Genomic DNA, 23533 nt, shown 5'->3' on the forward strand with positions numbered 1-23533 from the left:
TGGCTGAGTGGGTCAACTGGTTAGTAACTTAAACAATTCACTTTACAATGCATCATTCTTCAAAACTCTCTCCGTGCCTTTTTAGAATAAGTCTGATTTGATAAGTAAATTCCCAACTGGTTTCTTGTGTCGGGTGTTGCTTGGCGAGGTCGGGGGGGGGGGGGGGGGGGGGCGGGGAGGGCAGCTAAACCTTATCGCTTGTTTAATTAGTGAACTAGGTTTACAATCTATCAATCACTCAAGTATACAGTACATTAAGCTGCAATAAGAGAAACCTAGGGTTGCCAGGTGTCACTGATGTCATTTTCTTATTTGATATTACATAACACCCCCCCCCTTATTTTGGAACATCCTGGCAACAGACCATAATGGTGATGCCATAAGTCTATTGCCTATTTTACTTCAGCATAACTCAGCTTTTCCAAGGGAACCCCGTTTTACACTACTTTTCTCAAAAGCCTGCAGTGCCAGGAGTTCAGTATGGCTTACTTCGAAATTGAACACACTCTAAGCACAGTGTTAGCTTTTCTGTTAACTTGATTTATATCAATGATTTTTTGTTTTTTGGGTGATTTAAATTGCCTTGATTTAAGCTCAAAATTAGTGAGTGTTTCCCATCATGAGAACGAAGTGCTGCATCAGCCTTCCAAGGGGAGGAATGGAAACAAAAATCCTACCTTGCTTCAAAAAATCCTACCTTGAGCTTGATAAGCTTTTAGAGAGAAGGGTCTGATAGGATTGACTATTTACCCCTCAGCAACTGCCAGTGACAAGAATTCTCAGTGGCCTGAGATGGTGCTGGAGATAGGGAGGACTCAATTATTAGAAAGAATTCTTTCCCAGGTATCTGTCTGTTGGGTCTTGATCACATGCTCAGGGTTTAACTGATCTCCATATCTGGAACTGGCAAGGAATTTTCCCTCAGATCAAATTGGCAGAGACCCCAAAGGCACTGGCCACTTGCAGGTTTATATTAGTGTAACTTGAAGTCTTTAAATCATTATCTGAGGACTTCAGTAACTCATCCAAAGGTTAAGGGATTAGTTACAGGAATAAGTGAATGAGGTTCCACAGCCTGAAACGTGCAAGGAGGTCTGACTAAATGAAAACCCCATTTACCTTAAAGTCTATGGCCATGTCTACATGGCCCGTTAGCATAGGGCTGATGCCAGCAGTGCTATACTAATGACAGTTCATGAAATTGCAAATGGCGGACTATTTGCAAACTCGCATGGCTAATTAGCATAGCCATGCAAGATTTTGCTTTCAGCCGAGGGGGGTAGTGCCAGCAGTACAGAAGCCATGTGGACGTGCCTCTTCAGGCTAAACCCACCTGTGTCACCAGTCACTTATGTCAAACAACCTCTGTACTGCTGATGCCCCCCAACTGCCCCCCCACCCCTCATCCCAAACTCTCCTAGTTCATCATTGGAAACAATATCCCCACAGACCAGGACACACCCACTCAAAGCAACACCAGACCCTGCAAAATCTATAGATACTATCTTCACTATCACAATGATCAGCACCTCCACAACACGTTTCACAATCCCTAGGTGCAACACACAACTTTCAAAACACGTAGTATACCTAATCCAGTGCACCAAAAAATAGGATTCAGAGATGTTCCTGCTGATTACAGCTAGTAAGCCTACCTTCAGTACCAGGAAAACTGGTTGAAACTATAGTGAAGAACACAATGGTCAGACACACAGATGACCAAAATAAAGTCAGCAGCTTTTGGAAAGAGAAATCATATATCACCAACCTAGCAGAATTTTGTGATCCAGTGCTTACTTTGTGACTTTTACAGGTCAGTGGTTCGAGTCTCCTGCTTAAATTTTTAAAAAACCAGATTACAATTAAAAAAGTTATTTTTATCCACTCTGGCTTTGGTTCTATTATATTATAAGCCTGGTTCTATTTCCATTACAGCCTAAAATAACCCTGTGCAAGATATCTTACCTATGAAATGGGTGAATGATGGCTGACCCTTAAGATAGCAGTTTACAATCCTGGTTCATAATAAGAGATGTGAAGTGCTCACATATATCAACAGCTGTAGGTAGAAGAGATTACGCTAGACAGCACGCCGAGTCTCTGTGCTTGTACATTAGTGCATGCTTGATTAGATTACAGGGCACTCCACAGGCAGAAACACACACACACACACACACACACACACACACACACTATCCCTCCTTCCAATGTTCCAATGGTGGAGCTTTTATCATCACTATGTAGACTGCATTCAGCAGGGATTAAAATTATAAGGATGAGGGGCACATTGATTTTACTATGTTCCATTTGTCAGGCTGACAGTTTTCTTAAGTTTGATAGTGACAAAAACAATAGTTTCTTATTGTTCTTGCCAAAAAAATTCAGTTTTTTTTTTTTTTTTTTTTAATTAACAGGAATGAAAAGAGTACTTGTCTAAACAAACAGTTAGTGAATGGCAATCTGCAGTTTATGTTGTGCATTACCTAACAGCAAAAAGCTCAACACAGGCCAGAAGTTCCCTAAAGTACTTGGATATACTCCCATTTCCAAGTGAGATAGATCAGAGCTCACTACAGGACTTATAACAGATGGTGGAAGGTGCAAAACAGACTTAATACCCCGCCTTGCCATGCACTAAGTGTTCATTTAGACAAGCCCAGAGATGTCACTGGCTATTTTGTGACGTTTACAAGCATCTAGAAACTGTGATCCGTTCTGTCAAGTTATAAAATGGGCAGGTACTTTTTAATTTGTTGTCACATTGTTTCACAGAATTGAATGAGCGCTAGCAATAGCTCCAATTTTGAATAGTTATTAACCGTTTGCAAAGGTAGTCCTCCGCACACTGCAACTGATGGTTATTCTGCGCATAAATTAACTGTTAGTTCACAATGCCCCTTATCCATTTTATTTTTTGAGTGTTAAGTACTACTGGTACACCACCATTCCAAAGATACCAAAATAATAAATGTTTTACAGTAAATTTCATCAGAGATATAAAAAAGGATAGAAATATAAAACAAAGGATACTGGATGAACAGAAAAATAGGGTCCAATCACTAGATTAAAACAAACGAAGCTGAATTTTGCTGCTGCTGAAGCACAAAGAAAAAAAATGCTAGCCTGTCAAATCCCTGACAGCTGTAATTACTCACACTGCATAAGAAAAAGTGTTTAAAGCTTAAGGAAAATATTCTCTGCATTAAATAAGTCCTTTTATCTTTAGCAATCAATATTATCCAATGAAAATACACTTTTCCAAGTGCAAATTATTAATATTATGTTGGCAGTGATTATACCCGTACAGTAAGTTAAAACAACCAAGTAAAATAGATAAGGAAGACATTTACAGCAAAATGGCTTTTTAAAAAAAAAAAATCTGTATGCAAATTTACTTTTGAAGCTGCCAGCCAAAAGTGCTTCTAATTTTGAGGTGCCTCTCTTAAAGGTGTACTGCGAACAGAGCAGGTAAAATCATCCTATGCTATGCCATACCCAGCATCAGCATTCTACTCCACAGAAAAGACAGTTACCTGTTTCCATAACCGGTGTTCTTTGAGATGTACTGCTCATGTCCATTCCAATTTACGTCTGCACGCACACACATGTCCAGTTGCTGGAAATCTTTTTCCCCTATCTGGTAGCCATCGAGTTGGGTGCAGCACCTCATGAAGTAGCACTGATAGGGCAACAAATATATACACTGCCTGCCCTGCCCCACACTCAGTTCCCTCTTGCCAGCTACTCCAACAGTGGGGAAAGGTGGGAGGGTTTTTGAATGGATACGAACACCACATCTCAAAGAACACCAGTTGATGAAACAGGTCTTTCAGTGATTGCTCATGTGCATTCCAATGTAGGTGAATTTAAGCTGACATTAGGAGGTGAGATGGGAGCCCCGGAATGACTGCGGTACAACCCTGCCCACTGCAGAGTCCTCTATAGGACGGTGCATTATTGTGTCATGGGCCACAAATGTATGTACGGGGGACCACGTAGCCACCCTGCAGATCTCTGGAATCGGGACTTGGGCCAGGAATGCAGCTGAAGATGCCTGTGCCCACGCAAAATGAGCCCTAATCAGAGGAGGGGGCACCCCCACCAGCTTGTAGCATTAATGCAAGCCCCTATCCAGGGTGAGCTCTTCTGGGAGGAAACCTGATGGCCCTTGAACTCATCTACCATCTCAACAAAAAGCTGCTGCAATTTTCTAAAAGGTTTGGTCTTATCTATATAAAAAAATTAATGCTCTACGGACATCTAAGGTATGCAAACTCTTCTCCCTAAGGGTGGCATGAGGTGTAGGATAAAAACACAGAGAAAGATCCTGATTGACATGGAAAGAGAAGATAGCCTTTGGCAGGAAAGCCGGATGAGGTCTCAATCCGACCTTGTCCCTGTGGAACACCATGTAGAGTGAGTTCACGGTCAGGGCTCTCAGTTCAGACACCCTTCTGGCCAACACAACATCCACCAAAAAGGCTGTTTTGTAACTTAACAAGAGGGAACAGGAACCAAGGGGCTCAAAGGGGGCCCCCATAAGCTTAGACAACACCAGATAACGGTCCCACGAGGGTAAGGGTTCCCACACTTGTGGTGTAACCCTCTGCAGGCCTTTCATGAATCTCTTGACCACCAGGTTCGAGAACACTAATGAAAAGCCTGAGCAAGGCTGAAAAGCAGAAATGGCTGCCAAATGCACCTTAATGGAGGAAAGGGCTGCCTTTCTTGACTCAGGTGCCACAGATAGTCTAAAATAGGTGTGATTGTGGCCTGGAAGGGGGATAATCCTTTCTGGGACATCCAGCTGGTGAACCTTTTCCACTCTGCCAGGTAAGTGGCCCTTGTGGAAGGTTTCCTATTGTTCAGGAACACCTCCCTCACTGGTTCTCAGAAGGAAAGTTCCATGGGCCTCAGCCATGAAGCTTCCATGCAGTGAGGTGAAGGGACAGGAGGTTGGGGTGCTGCAGCCATCCCTTGTCCTTAGTCAACAGGAGTTTTATTGGGCTGCTCACCAACAGCTCCATGAGAACCAAGTATCAAGGCTGCCTGGCCCACCCTGGAGCCACCAAGATTACAGAGGCCTGGCCTGGCTGAACTTTGAGGAGGACCTTGTGAACAAGGGGAACCAGAGGGAATGCACACAGGAGTGGACCTCCCCAGAAAAGCTGAATGCATTCACCCAAGATCCCGGACTCTGGTTCCAGTAAGATCAAAATGTCTGATACTTCACACTGAGGTGCATGGTGAACAGGTCCACCTGGCGATAGCCCCAAATTTGGAAAACTGATAGCAGTACATCTGGGGGGGGTGGACCACTTGTGGTTCATGAGGGACCTGCTGAGTTGGTCTGCTATGGTGCTGTGGACCCCTGGTAAGTAGTGAGCTTGTAGGAGAATTTGGTGTTGAATGCAAAACTCCCAAAGCCTGAGGGCCTCGTGGCATAGGGGAGAAGAGTATGCACCTCTGGCTGTTAACATAATACAGGGGTGGCCAACACATAGCCCACAGGCCAGAATCCAGCCCATATAGCTTTTTCATCCAGACTGCAAAGCTGTCAGCAGTGCCATTTTATCTAACCTGGCCAAAGTGAGTGTGGGGCATGGGGTCAGCAATCTGTGGCTCCGGAGTCACATGTGGCTCTTTAAGGAGCCATTTGCAGCTTTGGAAGCTGTCACCATTAAGTTCTTCTCTGGCTCGTTGCCTTGCCATGCTGAAATAATGAACCAAATTTAATTGGTTTAACAGCTGGCAGGGCAGCGGGAGGGATCTGTCCATTAAACCTATTAAATTTAGTTCCAGTATTTCAGCATGGCAGGGCAAAGGTGGGGGGGAAGGGAAAAGGAGAGCTGGGGGGAAGCTGCACAGCTAGGCAGAGGAGGTGGAAGCAGTGGCCACCATGAACAAGCAGCCAGGAGGAGCAGCTGCCATGCATGGAGCTCATTGTCCGAGGTGGGTTTATCGTGGGATTGGAGCTGAGAGGGATTAAACCTGGGGAGAGGTTTGGGGCTAAAAGAGTTTAGTACTGGGCCAAAGGGCAGACATTTATCTCCCCGCACCAGCAGCTGCCTTTACATTGCAAGGGAGCAGACTAGCAGCACAATGTGGGGGAGACCGAACAGAGGCAGGATGCTAGGGCTGAAACGACTGGGCCTGTGGCCTTATTTGGGGTCTCAGGACTCTTGGCATCAGTCTCAGATGCGAAGGGCTTAGCTGAGCTATAGCCAGGTCACTGCCCTAGGAGATGTAGTGCAGTGGCAGCTCCACACAGCCACACAATGAGGGGATTGCTGGTTAGCACATGGGGTTGTTAAAATGTGCGTTCTAAGCAGTGACCTTCTCAGGAGGGCTGGGTGGGACAAGAGAAACTAGAGTGCGACTGCATGGTGATAGTCACATTATAGCAGCTTACAATTCAGCCCCATCTGCTCAGGCTGTAGTCGTGTCAGCACTCAAAAATCGAACATGGTGAGAGTGGGATCAATACTTGCCTGGGATAAGTCACAAGGTGGCAATGTTGGACAGTTCTGATGATCACTTAGGTAGCCATATTTCCTCTGAGTTATTACAAAGCTTACTGCCCAGCTTGGTACTGGGGACATTATACTAAGTAAACCGCAGTTTTTCAGGTACACAATAAAACGAACACCTTGATCGCTCATTATTAAGAAATTTCATTATACTTGCCAGGGTAAGATTGTTAAAACCCACTTCAAATTCTGGGTCAAGTAGTTAATCAGCCTTCCTAAAACTTCTTAGAGTTTACAACACAGAAGGTCTTCTTCGCTTTCTTTCTTTGATACAACAGAACTGTTTTTTCCCCCAAGTACATTTCAGTGACGGATGACTGATCAGTTTATAATTTATTATTTACATAATAACAATTTATGCTGTATTTTTCTGTTTTGAATGACACTATTTTGTGTTCAACCCCAGAACACGGAAAAAATTGGCATGTTGTCCCTGATGCAAAAAAGTTGGCTGCCCCTGATATAATACTTTGCTGTTGTGTTGACCATACTGATCAACATGCAATGTCTCGCTAAATTGTCCCAAAATACCTTGCATGCCAGCCTGATGGTCCTGAGCTCCCTCATATTGATGTGGAGCTCAAGGTGTGACATGCCCCAGAGACCCTGAGTCCGGCGCTCTGTCGGATGTGCCCCCCAGCCTAAGTCTGACACATCGGTTCCCAGGGACAGAGAAGGTTGAGGAAGTCTGAAGGGTACCCTTGCACACGCTGTTCAAGCATCCAGCCACCAACACAGTGTCTGCAGTACCTCCTGTGGCAACATCACTACCATGTCTATGTCGCCCCTCACAGGTTGATTCACTGAAGCAAGCAACAACTGGTGAGGGTGAAGCCAAAGCCTGGTGTGCTGCAGCACGAATGTACACACCGCCATGTGTCTGAGGAGCCTCACATAGCAACTGGTCATTGTGGTGGGAAACCTGATTGGGTCATTTATCATGCTGGCCATGGCATGAAACCTACTCTCTGGGAGGGAGGCCCTTGCGAGCACTGAATCTAGAAGGGCCCCCACAAACTCTATTCTCTGTGTGGGGACCAATGTTGACTTTGCCTTGTTCATCAATGGACCAAGGCTGTCAAAAGTTTGACAGATGAACTCAATGTGCTGATGCATCTGGGTCTGTGAGCTCCCTTGGACCTGCGAGCTCCCTTGGACCTGCCAGTCGTCTAGATACAGGAACAACTGGACACATGCCTACAGGGGAAGGCTGCCACTATTGCCATGCACTTGGTAAAGACACTTGGAGCTGTCAACAAGCTCAATGGAAGGACAGTGAACTGATAATGTCCTCCATTCACTATGAACCTTAGAAACCTCCTGTGAGGAGGATAAATTGCAATGTGAAAGTACACATCATGTAAGTTGAGAGCAGCAAACCACTCCCCTTGATCCAGCAACGGAACAATGACCCCCAGGGAAACTGTGTGAAACCTGATCTTCTTTACAAACTTGTTCAGGCCATGATGGGTCTCAGACCCCTCTGGATTTTGGAATTAGGAAACAGCAGGAATAAAAAGAGAAGTTACTCACCTGTAGTAACGATGGTTCTTCGAGATGTGTCTCTGTGGGTGCTCCACAATAGATGTCGGGCTCGCCCAGCGCTGCAGATCGGAATTCTTCTAGCAGTTTCTATTGGATCGTGCATGTGCCGATGCGCACTGCTCCCTTGCGCGCCCTCGGGCATGTGCGCGATCTGGTCCCCGCCAGTTCCTTGACCAACCGCCTCGGATGCTCCTGAAAAACACCAAACAGAGATCCGAAACGGGGAAGATGGGCGGGTGGTGGAGCACCCACGGGGACACATCTCGAAGAACCATCGTTACTACAGGTAAGTAACTTGTCTTTCTTCTTCGAGTGGTCCCCATGGGTGCTCCACAATAGGTGACTACCCAGCAGTAAGCCAAGTAAGGAGGTGGGTAATCGATTTATGGGCAGCTTGCCCCTGAGAGGACTGCTGTCAACAGACGGGTATCCTCCTCAAATAACCGATGCAGGGCATAATGCTTGGTGAAGGTGTCGTAGGATGACCAGGTTGCTGCTCCACAGATGTCTTTTAACGCAATTCCCTTGAAGAAGGCTGTTGATGCCGCCACCACCCTGGTGGAGTGAGCCCCAGGCGGAGCCAGCAAAGGGGTCTTTCGAAGCTCGTAGCACATTTTTATACAGGATACAATGTGCTTCGAAATTCTCTGGGAAGAGAGGCCTTCCCCTTTTGACCTGGGAGCGAGAGACACCAGAAGCCTGTCCGTTTTGCGGAAGGACTTAGTTCTGTCTATGTAGAAGGCCAACGCCCTTCTCACATCTAGGAGATGTAGGCGCGCCTCCTTGCTGGAGCTGTGAGGCTTCGGGTAAAACGAGGGTAAAACTATTGGTTCATTAAGATGGAACTCCGAGGAAACTTTTGGAACGAAGGCTGGGTGTAACCGTAAGGTTACCGCCTCCTTTGAGAATACTGTGCAGGGTGGTGTTGCCATCACTGCTGCGAGCTCACTCACTCTGCGGGCTGACTTAATCGCAAGAAGGAAGGTTGTTTTCATAGTAAGGAGTCGGACGGGTACCGTGGCTAAGGGTTCGAAGGGTGGTCCCGATAGCGTGCTGAGCACCAAGTCCAAACTCCACAACGGCGGTAGCGGTTTTCGAGGGGGGTACAGGTTTACCAGCCCGTTCAAGAACCTTGTGACGATAGGGTGGGCGAATATGGTGGGCCCTTCCTCTATATGCTGAAAAGCTGATATAGCAGCAAGGTGGACCTTTATCGAGGATAGAGAAAGCCTGTCTCCTTTGAGGTCCAATAGGTATTCTAGTATTATGGTTATGGGAACGTCGAGGGGAGCTAACTGTTTGGCGGAACACCAAGCTGTAAAGCGTGTCCATTTCTGTTCGTAAGTGCTCCTGGTGGAGGCCCTTCGACTACATTCTAAGACTTGTCATACTCCCTCCATACACGTGCCCTCTAAGGCGCTGAGCCATGGATTAACCATGCTTGTAGGCGCAGTCCCTGAGGGTGCGGGTGCACTATGGACCCCTGAGCCTGTGTGAGTAAGTCTGGCACCACCGGTAGGGGGAGTGGTAGACGATCCGACATGCGCAGAAGCAAGGGAAACCACTGTTGTTGGTCCCAAGTTGGAACTATGAGTATCATGCGAGCTCTCTCCCTTCTGGCTTTCTGCAGAACCTTGTGGATAAGCATTGCGGGGGGAAACGCGTAGAGTAGTGGGCCCTTCGATGTAATCATGAATGCATCCCCCAGGGACCCCCGCCCTATTCCTTCTCTGGAGCAGTACTGGGGACACTTCTTGTTTTACTGGGTGGCAAACAAATCGACTGGGGGAAACCCCCATGCATGAAATATGCGCCGAAGCAGGTCGGAGCGGATCTGCCATTTGTGCGTGAGTGCGAAGTGCCTGCTCAGCCGATCTGCCTTCACGTTGTGGGCGCCCGGCAAGTACGAGGCTTTCAACATTATGTTGGTGGCGATGCACCAGTTCCACAATCGGACTGCTTCCGTGCATAACGCACAGGAACATGCCCCTCCTTGTCGACTGATGTAGAACATAGTGGAGGTATTGTCGGTATTGATCCCGACTACTTTGCCGTGTAGGTATTTCCGAAAATGTCTGCACGCATTGAACACCGCTCTGAGCTCCAGTATGTTTATGTGCAGTGTCTGTTCCGCAGGGGACCACAGCCCTTGCGTCACCTTGCTGCCAATATGTGCTCCCCATCCTATGTGGGAGGTGTCGGTAGTAAGAAAAATAGGAATTTGTGGTTGGTGGAAGGGCACCCCCACTAGCAGATTCTTGGGATTTCCCCACCACGCTAGGGATCTGCGCACTTCCGTCGTGGGCGACACTACCCTGTGGACAGTGTGGAATGCCAGTTTGTAAACACTCGCCAGCCAATGCTGAAGGCTTTGCATGTGTAACCTGGCATTCTGTACCACAAACGTTGCTGCCGCCATGTGCCCCAACAGTTGCAGGCATGTTAGGACCGGCACCGCGGGGCTGTACATCATGACTTGCACCAGGGAGCTGATGGTGCGGAAGCGGGCGTCAGGCAGGTATACTCTTGCTGCGATAGAGTTTATGCATGCCCCTATGAACTCTCTATCTTGCGTGGGTTCAGTCTTTGACTTTGCAAGGTTGATAACTAGGCCCAGCCAAGTAAACGTGTTCGCGGTGACGTGTATCATGCGTAGGACCTCTGCCTTTGAGGCCCCTTTCAGTAGGCAGTCGTCCAGATATGGAAAAATAAACGCCCCCTGTCTGTGCAGGTAGGCTGATACCACTGCCAGGGTTTTGGTAAAGACTCTGGGTGCCGAGGATAGGCTGAACGGAAGAACCCTGGACTGGAAATGTTCCCCGCTGACCGTGAAGCGGAGGAAGCGTCTGTGTGCCGGGTTGATTGTTATATGAAAGTAAGCATCTTGTAAGTCAAGGGCTGCAAACCAGTCTCCATCGTCCAGTGCCATAAGTATGGAAGTAACTGTGATCATCCGAAAGCGTTGCTTGCGCAAGTAATGGCTGAGGCCCCGTAGATCCAAAATCGGCCTCCAGCCTCCTGTTGTCTTCTCTGTTAGGAACTAGCATGAGTAAAAACCTTTCCCTTGGAATTGTTCCGGCACTCTTTCCACCGCCCCTATGAACATGAGGTGATCTACCTCCTGCTTCAGCCTCGCCTCATGGGCAGCGTCCCTGAGATGAGGCCGGGTGGGAGGTTTCGTCGGTGGAAGCGACTGGAAGTGGATCGTGTAACCCGTGGCTATAATTTCTAGCACCCATTTGTCTGTGGTGATCTTTTGCCATTGGGAGTGGAACGGTTTGAGGCGATGATGGAACATGAGATGAGAATGGCATTGAGCGATGGTGTTGATGGTGCAGCCCTCTACATAAGCGTCAAACTTGCTGTCTCTGGGCTTGTCCCGAGGGTGTACGGCTTTGTTGAGAACGTCGTCTGGGGGTCCTGTACTGCTGCTGATGGCGCCCTTGGACATAGTCTCGCTGATATTGAGCGTGCTGTGGTTGGTAAGCATAGCATCTTTGCTGAGGATAGAACTTCTTTTTCTTGTATGGGGGAGTATACATACCCAAGGTCTTAAGTGTGGCCCTCGAGTCTTTGCTGGTGTGGAGGACCGAGTCGGTTGAGTCGGCAAACAGCTTTTGCTTATCAAAGGGAAGATCCACGATCTTCGCCTGTAGGTCTCTGGGGATACCGGACATCTGGAGCCAGGATTCCCTATGCATTACCACTGCTGCTGCTGTTGAACGTGCCGCTGTGTCCACCACGTCCAAGGCAATCTGGACTCCCATCCACGACGCCACGTAGCCTTCTTGGACAATTGCCTTTAACACTGGCTTCTTGTCCTACGGGAGTGAATCCATGAGAGGAGTGAGTCTAGAGTAATTGTCAAAGTTATGGTTTGATAGATGTGCCGTGTAATTTGCCATTCTCAATAATAGGGTAGAGGAGGAGCAGACCTTCCTGCTGAACAGCTCTAGTTTCTTAGCATCTTTATCCGATCCCCCTGATTTGTACTGAGACGTTTTCGACCTCTGCTGGGACTATTCGACCACCAAAGAATTGGGTTGTGGGTGACTAAAGAGGAACTCCATGCCCTTGGCTGGGATGAAGTACTTCTTATCCGCTCTCTTGTTCGTAGGCGGAATAGAGGCCAGAGTCTGCCATATGTTAGTGGCTGACTCCATAATGGCTTCATCCAGCGGGATAGCGATTTTAGATGAAGCCGGGGGTCTCAAATTTTTCAGGAGTTTATGGTGCTTCTCCTGCACCTCTGCTATTTGAATGTCCTGCGTGAATGCTACTCTTTTGAACAGCTCCTGGAATTGTTTAAGGTTATCCGGAGAGGAGACATCCCCGGGGGCCATGGCCCCATCTGGGGAGGATGAGGAGGAACCGCTGGGGTACACCTCCCCCAAATCCTCTGACTCCCAAGTCTGGTGGTATACTTGCTCCCTGGTGGGCTGTGAAGGGAAGTCTCGGGATTCTGGACCTAATTCCCCCTGGGACAACTGCGTTCCCGTCCCAGAGCAAGTGTGTACACGGGAGTATTGATGAATAGTAGGAGAGGACCTGCCCCTGGATCTAGACCTGCGGTGTCTGCGTTCAACATGATGAGGACCACCATAGCAACATGGGCAAGGGCCGGTGATGGAGACCTGGACCACGATCGGAGAGTGTACCCATGATGTCTGGGACAGCGGGATCTCTGAGAGGACATTGACAGTGGGGAAGCTGGTTTGCGATAGTACTCAAGGGGATCCATGCCCAAAAATGGTGAAGGTGGCCTGAGCCATGGCGAAATTGGTTGGAGGAACGGAGAGGGAGGCCCGAAGTAAGCCGGTGGAGTTGCAGCCCGGCGATGCGGTGTGTGTATCTCGGGAGGGGGGCTGGGTGATAAGGGCAGGGCAGCCCTGCCTGGAGATGGACTAAGGTGCCGGGTTTTAGCTCTGGCCTTGCCCCTCCCCTGCGGGGTGGGCGCTGCCCCCTCCGGTGCCGGGGATCGCGGCCCCGTTGTCGGCACCGCGCTCGGCACCATCAACAGCGGTGCCACGCGGGTAGCTTCCTCCGGCGCCGGTAGGCTCCGTGCCAGGTGCCCCTGTGCTGTTGGCGCTGCGGGAGCCAGTGCCACGGCACCGCCGATTCCAGCGCTTGCCGTGCTGGCGCTCATGGCGCCTTTTGTGCCACCTCTTGTATAATTGGAGGCTTGGCCTCTGCCACGCGCGCTGCTGTGCTGCTGCTTTCATCAGCTCGCGGCTGGGAGCTCTGCGTTGCGCTCGTCCTGCTCGCTGGGACTGCCGGCAAGGATCGAGCCAGGGAGAGTTTCCTCCTCTTCTGCACAGAGGGGGTCAAAGAGGCTGCCTTCCTTTTATGCGACCCAGAAGGCCCTTCTGCGTGAGGCTTCTCTGGCGGTTCAGGCTGGAGAGCCTTATCAAACAAGATCATTTTGAGCCTCATTTCTCTGTCCTTCCTGGCCCTGGCTGTAAGCTTAGCGCAGTGGGAACACTTCTGGGTAACATGAGACTCTCCCAGACAGCGAATGCATTCACTATGCCCATCTGAGGCCGGCATAGCCTCGCGGCATGACTCTCACTTCTTAAACCCCGAGGAAGCCATCGCAGTGAGTCTTTACTGTTAATAGGGTACTTAGACACTAATCAGTGCTTTCTAACCCAAAATAACATTCACAGCCGTCAGGGTAGCAGACGGCTTAACAGCCTTCTTGTCCGCCCCTCCTTCATTCCTCTTCTCTCTGCTATCTAATATGCTCTTCTCTCCCCACCTCCACTTTTTTTTGTATAATAGTGACAAACAAACAAACTACATGTAAAAAACAACTACTATCTTATCTGTCTCTGGCTTTAGCTGGAGTGGATTCCGTCTGCAGCTGATGGCGGTTGAGAAGGAACTGGTGGGGACTGGATTGCGCACATGGCCGGGGGCGCGCAAGGGAGCGGCGCGCATTGGCGCATGCACGATCCAATAGAAACTGCTAGAAGAATTCTGATCTGCGGTGCTGGGCGAGCCCGACACCTATTGTGGAGCACCCACGGGGACCACTCGAAGAAGAAAAAACCTTCTGACAACTGTGAGTCCTCGCATACACCTAACTCGAATAGATATGAGCGAGCACTTGAAGAATAAAGGCTGTGAAGTGCTCATGATTAATACTAGAGACATGGTTGTGCTCCACTTGCAAACAGAAGTTGGGCTGAAAGGAAGTTCTAGACAAACTTGTAATATGTATCCAAAGCGTGTGGGCCAAGACCTGTGCTGGCTCGGCAGAAGTGGTGTTGGGGGATGGGCCAGGCTCCGCACTGGCTGAGGGATGGGTGGGGCTAGTACGGTGGGGGGGCAAGGCTCTGTTGGAGGGGGCTGGGCCAGGCGAAGGAGACAGGGCACAAGGGAGGGAGATGGCACAATGTGTTATGTGTGGGGGGGCACTGGGGGACATGGCTGGGCCTCACGCTGGCTGGAGGTGGGGCTGGGGATGGCATGGTAGAACCTTGCCCAGACAGACAGACAGACAGACAAAGCAAAAATAATATACACGATTAGTCACTGGAACAGCTGAGACTAGGACTCACGTTCACCTCCTCTTGGTTCCTGCTCAGGACACCTTTCTATCACCTTTCCTCCTATCAGCCTTTGTGCATACTACATAGGAGACTTAGTGCGACAGGCCATAGTTTGTCAATGGATCACCCAACCCCCCACTCCACCCCTGCCACCCCCCACAATGAGGAAGAGCATGCCCAGTGCAGGGGCATGTTTTAAGTTTTTAGCAACAAGCCCATAACAAGCTCTACGGAACATGTGCAAATAGTCAATTTCAGAACTTCTAGTAACTTATTCAAATCTGGGAAGAGTGTTATGGGGATGCCAAAAGGCACTTTGTCCAGCACTACCTCTGTCAAATTTCAAGTTCCTGTTCCAAAGTAAGGAGATGCTCGAAGCACTGAAAAAGATGTTGGGAATTAAAACAAACACCCCTCACAACCATGTACATGCACCAAAAATCCCTTGACATTAGAACAAATCCTCTTTCCTTCCCCATTTCATTCTCTGAAATGATTCAACTATTGCAATTGATACTCCAAGTCAGCCTGAGGTTTAAAGCAAGCATGGAAAATTGTGAAGTATGTCAAAGTTATAAACAACTGAGAACAGAAGCAAACTACGGAAAGTGTCAGACAAGCTTAATTATAGTAATTGCTACTAGCTCCTCCTACAATGCCCAATTTCAAGGTTCTGGTAATTCTCTGAAAAACAATGAACTATTTTTACATTGGCAAAAGCTAGTTTTTATCCTCTCAATTCCAAAATGGTTGAGAATTTTCTTCAATTTAAAAATACGTTGGATAGAACAAAAAAGCAGTAATGCAGCACTTTAAAGACTAACAAAATAATTTATTAGGTCATGAGCTTTCGTTCGGCAGATCTACTTCTTCAGATCTGGGAACAGAGCTGAAAGTGAACTGGCATGACAAACATAAGAGAGAAACAGAAAAAAATGAAATGAAAGCTCACAAATAAGCTAAATGGAACAGGAAGAGGAGGGAGCAGCAAAAAGTGTGAAGGAATGAGAAGAAAATTACTCCAAGTGTCTATTACGTTAAGCGACTTGCCTGAAATCACAATGAATATTAAAGACGGGGAAGCTGTCTTTGTAATGCATAAGGTAATTGCTATCTCTATTAAGACCAACCCACAAAGTATAGAATTTGAGAATAAATTCCAGTTCAGATGTCTCCCTTTGTAATTTGGCGTTCAAGTCTCTTTGTTTTAGGACTCAGCTTCTCAGGCCCACTCCGTATAAACAAACACACTCTGACAGGCTTATGTGTATTCAGATTCCTTATGTCTGTTTTGTGTCTATTCATTCTTTGGCGAGGCGATTGTCCAGTCTGTCCAATGTACATAACAGAGGGGCATTGCTGGCACATGATGGCATATAAAACATTAGTGGAGGTACAGGAAAAATTACCCTGAGTGTGTAACTGATGAGGTTAGGTCCAGTGATGGTGTCTCCAGAATAAATATGTGAACAGAGCTGGCAATGGGGTTTGTTGCAAGGAAAAGTTCCAGGATTAGTATTTCTGTGGTATGGCGCATGGTTGCTAGTGAGAATTTTCCTGAGGTTAGGTGGTTGTCTGTAGGACAGCACAGGCATCTCTCCCAGAACCTCTCCAAGTTTAGCAACATGTTCCAGTATAGACTGGAGGTTGCTGATAATATGCTAGAGGAGTCTGAGTTCGGAGCTATAGGAAAAGACAAGTGGTGTTCTGTTATTGACCATCTTGGGCCTGTCTAGAAGTAGCTGGTTTCTGGATATTCATCTGTCCCTCTCAATGTGTTATTTTCACTTCTCCCAGTGGATAATTAAGTTTTATAAATGCCAGGTCTTCAAGTTTTTGCTCTCTGTCAGTAGGATTGGAGCAGATGCAGTTGTATCCAAGGGCTTCACTATAAATGATGGATCATGTAATGTGTCGCAGATGATAGCTGGAGGCATGTAGGTAAGTGTAGCGGCCAGTGGGTTTCCAGTAGAGAGTGGTATTGATTTGGCCACCAGTGATTTTTACTGTGGTATCCAGGAAATGGATCTCTCATGTGGCTTGGTCAAGGCTTAGACTGATGGTCAGGTGCAGGTTGTTAAAATCTCTGTAGAATTCTTCAAGAATCTCTTTACTATGGGACCAAGCGATCTCAGGCAAGTCACTTAACTTAATGGACGCTTGCATCGAGTAATTTTCTTACCCCTCCTCTGCACCCATCACCCCCACACACCCAATTTCTGTCCTATTCAGCTGATAGGAAGAAAATGAAATGAAAACTAACCAATCTGTTATATATTCGTCATGCCAGTTCATTTTCAGCACTACTTCCAGATCTGAAAAAGTGGGTCTGCCCCATGCAAGCTCATCACCTAAGAAATTATTTTGTTTGTCTTTGAAGTGGTAAATGACGCTGTTTTGTTTTGTTTTGTGAAGATAGAGACTAACATGGCGACATCTCTGTGATTAATGTTGGACAGAGACCACCTATGGCAAATTACAGTGCCAGTGATGAAAGTCTGGGTAACATATAAGTATGTAAAATATGTTGGTGATGGAAATATTATACAATTCTAACTACAGTGGCTGCCACTGATGACCGTTAACATACATATATTGGCATGTAGAAGCTTTATTTTAATCATTTATGTACCTTTATTTGTATATTTTCTAGTAGAAATGTGATACATGACTTATAAAATTAGGTCTGACACAAACTGGATAAGCATTTACCCTCTTCCCATCTGTAGTTCTCAGAAGATTAACAAACTATGTACTGTCTCATCAGATTTCTAAATTTAGAAAGAGAATTACTATACTCCAATTTGTCAGCTATATTAGGAAAACATGACAAATCCTTTGACCAAATAATTTGGCTGTAATAATTATTTGCTAAATCTAAGTCCGAACCTTTCTAAGACATTGCAGTCTTTTCTCTTCATTGAATTCTTGCATCTCAAATACCAGTATCACCAGACCTGGAGAGCAGCAGTAACCCACGCTGCTCTCTATGTATCTCTACCTTTACCTCATTTGAGTACACTGAAGAAGTGTGACTAAAATGTATTGCCAAGGAAAACAGAAGGCTATAGGAGCACTACTAACTGATTAAAATGGTTGAGAAAGCAAGAGACACCTATTGTTTGGCTGAAGCAATGTAACAGTAGTACTAGCAGCAAAATTAATATTTCTTCCTCCCCTGAAAAGATAAAACAAAAAAAGAAAGACACTAGCAGCGAAATGAATATCAAGACCTAATGTAATTATAGCATGTCATTTATTGAAGCAAAATATTTTAGGCCACATACTTCAGCCTATTAAGCATTACAGAGTTTATTTTTTGCTTTGTTTCATGCACACGCATCCTCTAAGCAAAAAAAGGCCAAGACTCACTAACCTCTCCTTCAGCTGCTTGAGACTGCAAAAGCTGTCGTATACGAACTATGTCCTTCTCTATTTGCTGAATTCTTGCCACTCTTACCTGAAAATGTACAAATTTTCAAATTTAATCATTTAAAAATATTTTCTGTAGAAATCGAGAATATGGAAAAAGTTCATGACAAAAACTGCTGAGTGGAAAACACAATTACTTCTTCAGTAGTAACTCTGTAGCTACACATCATCATGGAAAGAGTCATATGTAAAAATACTTTACATGACATAATGGTCAGCTGAGTTTTTTACCACAACTTTACTATTTACTATTAAACACATTATATGAATGATCAAAGTGAAGTAAGAGACACATTAGCTAGAATATACTTACCCCACTCCCACTAAAAAGTTAACCTTCACTCTGTCATTGATGTACTACATAGCCTCGAGAAAGTTATTTTACCTCACTTTCTTAGGTGCACTGTTTGTAAAATATGAATAAAACTAAATACACAGCTATAGACATTTTGTGGGAATTTCCTTATCCAGAATGTAAAATATTGAATAACTTCCATGTATTATCAGCCAGTCTTTAGACAAATTATATGTACTCTTTTGTTAATCCTATCACATTAACTTCCACATTAGTGAAAACTGACCTCAGAAACACCAACCAAAGGAAACTAAGCACAAAAAAAGAGCACATAAACCTCAAAAGAACTCAAGTGTAACCACATATTAACAAACATTAAAACCAAATCATGCTCTCTCAGTTTTAGCAATAAGAGAACATTGTCATCCTTCCAAAATGATAGTTCCATTATTTCAAAAGGTATTCTGTTGCTACTACAAAAAGCCCAGTTTGTAACTAACTAGCCTGTGACTAGGTGTGGGTCATTGTATTGCTACTCCATTCTGTATGACTTGTGAATGATCAGAAAAATGAGATTTTCTGACAAGCTTTTTTATAAATGTCAATATTCAGCTTACTCATAAAAATGGAACTGGAACATTTTGAAGAACTGCCTGACAAGACTCTTGTGCTTATGACTCAGGAGGGTTTCCCAGTGGTTGTCATTAGATAGACAGCCTTTGCTGGTTTTAGATAGAATTAGAACAAAACAGAGGACATCTATGTGTTGCAACATGTGCCAAAGGTTAGCTATTTAATAGTTTCTACTGTAGGGTCTTTTTTAGTTCTAAATAGTGTTGTCAACGTCCTTTTAATGAATGTTTAGGTAAAATGTTACAATCTAAAATCTTTCATGTGATAGAACCTCTTTATTTTGCTAATTTTTCTTAGGTTGAAACAACGAAACAGTTCTGCATGTAGTTACACTTCAGCAAAATATTTTAAATGCTTGTTGCTGAGGAATTTTAATATTTGCAAGGATTAGCGCTATTTGTTTCCTAATACTTCATCTATTTTTAAAAACGTGATACTCTTTACCTGCAAGTAACGGCATAGAACTCCCATTTTCACCACTGTCACATGATTATGATATGCATGCCTTTTGTACAATGCATTCCTTGGGAGGTATCATTTAAAAAAAATCTTGACCTGTCGAACCTTAACATCCTGATAAATGATATATATATGGTCACTGAATGTGAAATTATGAAACATTGCTGTGTGTGTTACTGGAATAGGTTGTGAGGTAGGGGGGTGCTCACGGGTGGGGCCATTCAGTAGCAAAAAGATGCAACTGCTACTGGGCAAACAGGCACCCTGAAGAATCCATTACCGCAAAGTACACTAGAAGAGGACAAATGCACAGATGGGCCTTCCCCATCACTTCACACCATTTTTGTTAGCAGCTGGAAGGAAGTATAAAAAGAAGGAAAAGTGACATCACTTAACTTCTCCCTCTCCCCCTCCCCACCCCCAATACATAGGAGACTATCTGGAAGGCAAAGACTTGATATTGGGCAGACTGGTCAAGACTGGGAAGGAAATTCAGCCGGTGTACTGAGAATCATGACCTGCCTGTGAAACATCTATTTAGGTGACAGACTGTTTCATTCAAATTTTATTTAGTCTGTAAAATTTACACTGAGTTTTATGATGTGTCCCTTGTCACCTAGGGGTTTAGCACTTTTTGGCAGGTTTCGTCATGTGCCTCAGACTCACGGTGGCCCTTCCTCTTCTGCCTTTGGTCTTTCTAGGGGCAAGGATCTCCGCTTGCCAAGCCACTTTTATCATAAGCAAGTCACAAGAAGAGGGCAAGACCCTCTTCAAATGGTCCTGATGTCTCACCCTTCTGCTGAAGCAGCTGTCCAGAGGAAGGGCTTCCAGCCAAGGGACCCTAGATTGGTGGCAGCTTGTGGGGCTTTTCACCTGCCCCAAACACAGCAGCCTTTCCCTGGGCCACTTTGCCTACCACTTCCTTCTAGCACCTTCTCCCTTGACTTGGCTAAGCCGCCTCCTTTCTCCAAACCTCAGTTCTTCAGCATCACTTCCTGATCCATTTCTCTTCCTCTCCCTCCCCTTGCCCCCTCTCACTCCACCCTCTTCCTGGGTGAAACCTTTTATAGCAGGACAGAAGGCCTTAACTGACAGCAGGTAGTTGATTAGCCTTTTTGCTGTAGGCTTATTCTTAATGACCCTCAGCTGCCTGCTTTTGCTGCTGGGCCACACTCTTCATGAACCTAGGTGGGGAACAAAAAGGCACAGACCCAGCTTCCAGTATAGTTGCCTTCCACCAGGCTCTTGGAGCATGCTGCCTGTGGTCAGCCACAGTTTATTCTTGTGCAACCAACTTTCATCTCTATGTCTGTTACATAAAGTCACTTAAAATCTCTCTCTCTTTGGTTAATAAAAGTGTTTTACATTTTACCTAAAACTGTGCATTAATTAGTTTACCAAGTGGCAAACTAAAGATCATGAATTGTCCAACCGAGTCTTGAGCACTGTAAAATGGGATATTTCCAGATGGGGGATTTGCTGGTGCCTCAGCAGCTGTATTTTACACAGTTGACAATGGTCCTCCTCTGGTTCTCCAAAATCTCTGATTGCTCCTTCAGTGTGACTTAGAACAGGACTCTGCTGCTTCCAACTTTCTGAAAGGGTAACAGAAGGCTCTATCCTTGGTCCTTCTTTCTTCCCCTTCTTCATCTTGTACACAATCTCATCCACAGATAAAAATTAAGCTACTACATTTATAATAACTCACAAATACACCTCTTTACTGCAGACCTGTCCCACTCTGTCCATTCAAAGTGAACTCTAAACCTTACTCTGGCACTTGCTCGTGGATATGTAGCTTCTGCAAAACTCAACAGAGCTCCTCACCTGGCACTCAAACTCTGGTTGTTACCTCATGTTTTTAATACTTTGCTCAGGCCTATCAATCGGGCATTGACTTTAAACACAGTCCTCAATCTACATATTCATCAACATACCAGGTCTACATCTTGCCAATCCTTTCTGCTTTTAATACACAGCCTCTCTTACCCATCTAAACAACTACAATTCTTGTCCAAGCTCTCTTGATCTCGTGTTTTGATTACTGCAACATCCTTCTCTCTGGCCTTCAGTGACAAAGTGACAGGGGTCTAAGATCATCATCCAGCAAAAGATAATTTCCATTTCTGGTGCTACAGAGTTCCATTCGGGGTTCTGTTTTCAAAATGAGGCAAAGTCTGCTTGAAAAATTATGCACGCATTCATGAAGGCAAAAATCATCCTTTGTTGGAGCAAATGGATTTATGGGCATAGTGAGTATAAATATATTTTTATGGGTTCATCTGGACTTAACAGGCTTTTATATATGTATCATTGTGACAAAGTTTAACAAAAGTAGTGGGATTTTATTTTAAACTCAATAACGCAACCAGAAGAAGACAGCATAACAATAGAAAAAGTGGGATTACTCACCTTTGTAACTCTTGTTCTTCAAGATGCATTGCTCATATTTATTCAGATTAGTTGAAAATGCACACAGCAATCTGAAAGTTTTCCCTAGCAACTATCAGCTGGGTCACCTGGAGAGCACTCTGGAGAGGCACCCACGTGAAGCCTACCTACGACCAAACTAACCCAACACCCTCAGTTTCTTCTTGCTATCCACTGCTTCAGCGGGGCAGGAGAGAGTGTTTTAAATAGACATGAGCAACACATCTTGAACAGTTAACACGGTTAGTAACCTGTTTTTGTTTCTTTGAGTGCTTGCTCATATCTATTCAAGTTAGGCAATTCCCAGGCTAAACCCAGGAGGGGGTGGAGTTAACGCATGACTGACTAAAGGACAGCAACCCCAAAGGCTGCGTCTCATTTTGATGGCTCCACAATTGCAAAGTGAGACAAGAAGGTATGCAGAAGACCACACAGCAGCACAACAGGATTTCCTGGAGAGGCACGTACACCAAGACGGGCGTTGAAGAGGCCTGAATTCATGCAGTCTGAGCCATGACAGGTGACAGGGAAACCTTAGCAAGGTCATAGCACACAAATATACAGGATATGATCCAGGAAGAGCTGCACTAATAGTCAACCAGGAGACTCTTCATATGCTCAGCAATAGCCATGAAGAGCCGAAAGATCTTTCAGAAGGGCTTCGTCTGGTTTATATAGAAGGCAAGAACCCATCTCACGTCAAGACAGTGCGGCTGCTGCTCCCACTGGGAGCTATGAGGTTTAAGATGTAAGACTGGTAGAAGAAAGTCCTGGCTAGCATGGAACCAGAGACTACTTTCAGCAGGAAAGCTGGGTGAGAGCGGAGCTGGACCTTGTCATTACGTAACAGTGTATGGGGGCTCCAAAATGAGGGCCTTGAGCTCAGACACCCTTCTGGCAGAAGTGACAGCCACCAGGAAGGCCACTTCCCAGAAAAGGGAGAGGAAAGAACAAGTGGCCAGACATTCGAAGGTGCGGTGGTGGTTGGTGGAGGGGGGCGGGGTGGCAAAAGCACCAGAGCAATGTGTTAAGGTCCCAAGCCAGGACCAGCTGGTGAAATAGGAGATGGCGTGCATCCATACCCTCACCGTCAAGCATGCAAAAAACAGAGCATCTGCCCTCTCCGGGATAGAAGGCTGACATGGTTGCCAGGTGAACTTTTAGGGAGGAAGAAGCAAGGCCTTGCTGCTTCAGGGAAATGAGGTGGTCTAGCTCTTGTGGCACAGAGGTAGACTCAGGTATGAGCACCAGCAGGAGAAGCAGGTCCATTTGACCAAGTAGGACCATCGTATAGACAGCTTGCAGCTATGAAGGAGAGCCTGCTGCACTGGCCCTGCGCAAGCCTGCTTGGGAGGATTCAACCACAAAGTCACCTGATCCTGCACCTGACGTGAAGAGCAGGACCCAGTTCAGATATGCATAGACCTGGCCATCAATGTCATATGTTTAATAAATATCCTGGGGGCCGCGGACAGCCCAAAAGGGATGGCCATAAACTGAAGGTGCAGGTGGATAACTGTGAACCTGTGGTACCACCAGCATAAAGGATGAATAGAAATAACCAAGTAAGCATCCTTTAGGTCAAGGGCAGTGTACCAGTCCCCTAAGTTCAGAGAGAGAATGATGGTGGCCCAGAGACACTATACAGAACTTGT

General features: G+C 46.0%; 1 protein-coding gene across 4 annotated transcripts in view; it reads right to left on the reverse strand.

The window, feature by feature from the left end:
• Positions 1-23533, reverse strand: part of APC (APC regulator of Wnt signaling pathway) — a 175222-nt gene that overhangs the window by 38805 nt on the left and 112884 nt on the right. For all 4 annotated transcript variants that reach the window (XM_074995225.1, XM_074995224.1, XM_074995227.1 and 1 more), the window contains exon 7: positions 18006-18089. In XM_074995225.1, coding sequence (XP_074851326.1) covers positions 18006-18089 — 84 coding nt within the window. The remainder of the gene's footprint in view (positions 1-18005; positions 18090-23533) is intronic.

The sequence above is a fragment of the Carettochelys insculpta genome, chromosome 5, assembly GCF_033958435.1.
Source record: "Carettochelys insculpta isolate YL-2023 chromosome 5, ASM3395843v1, whole genome shotgun sequence".
Taxonomy (NCBI): domain Eukaryota; kingdom Metazoa; phylum Chordata; order Testudines; family Carettochelyidae; genus Carettochelys; species Carettochelys insculpta.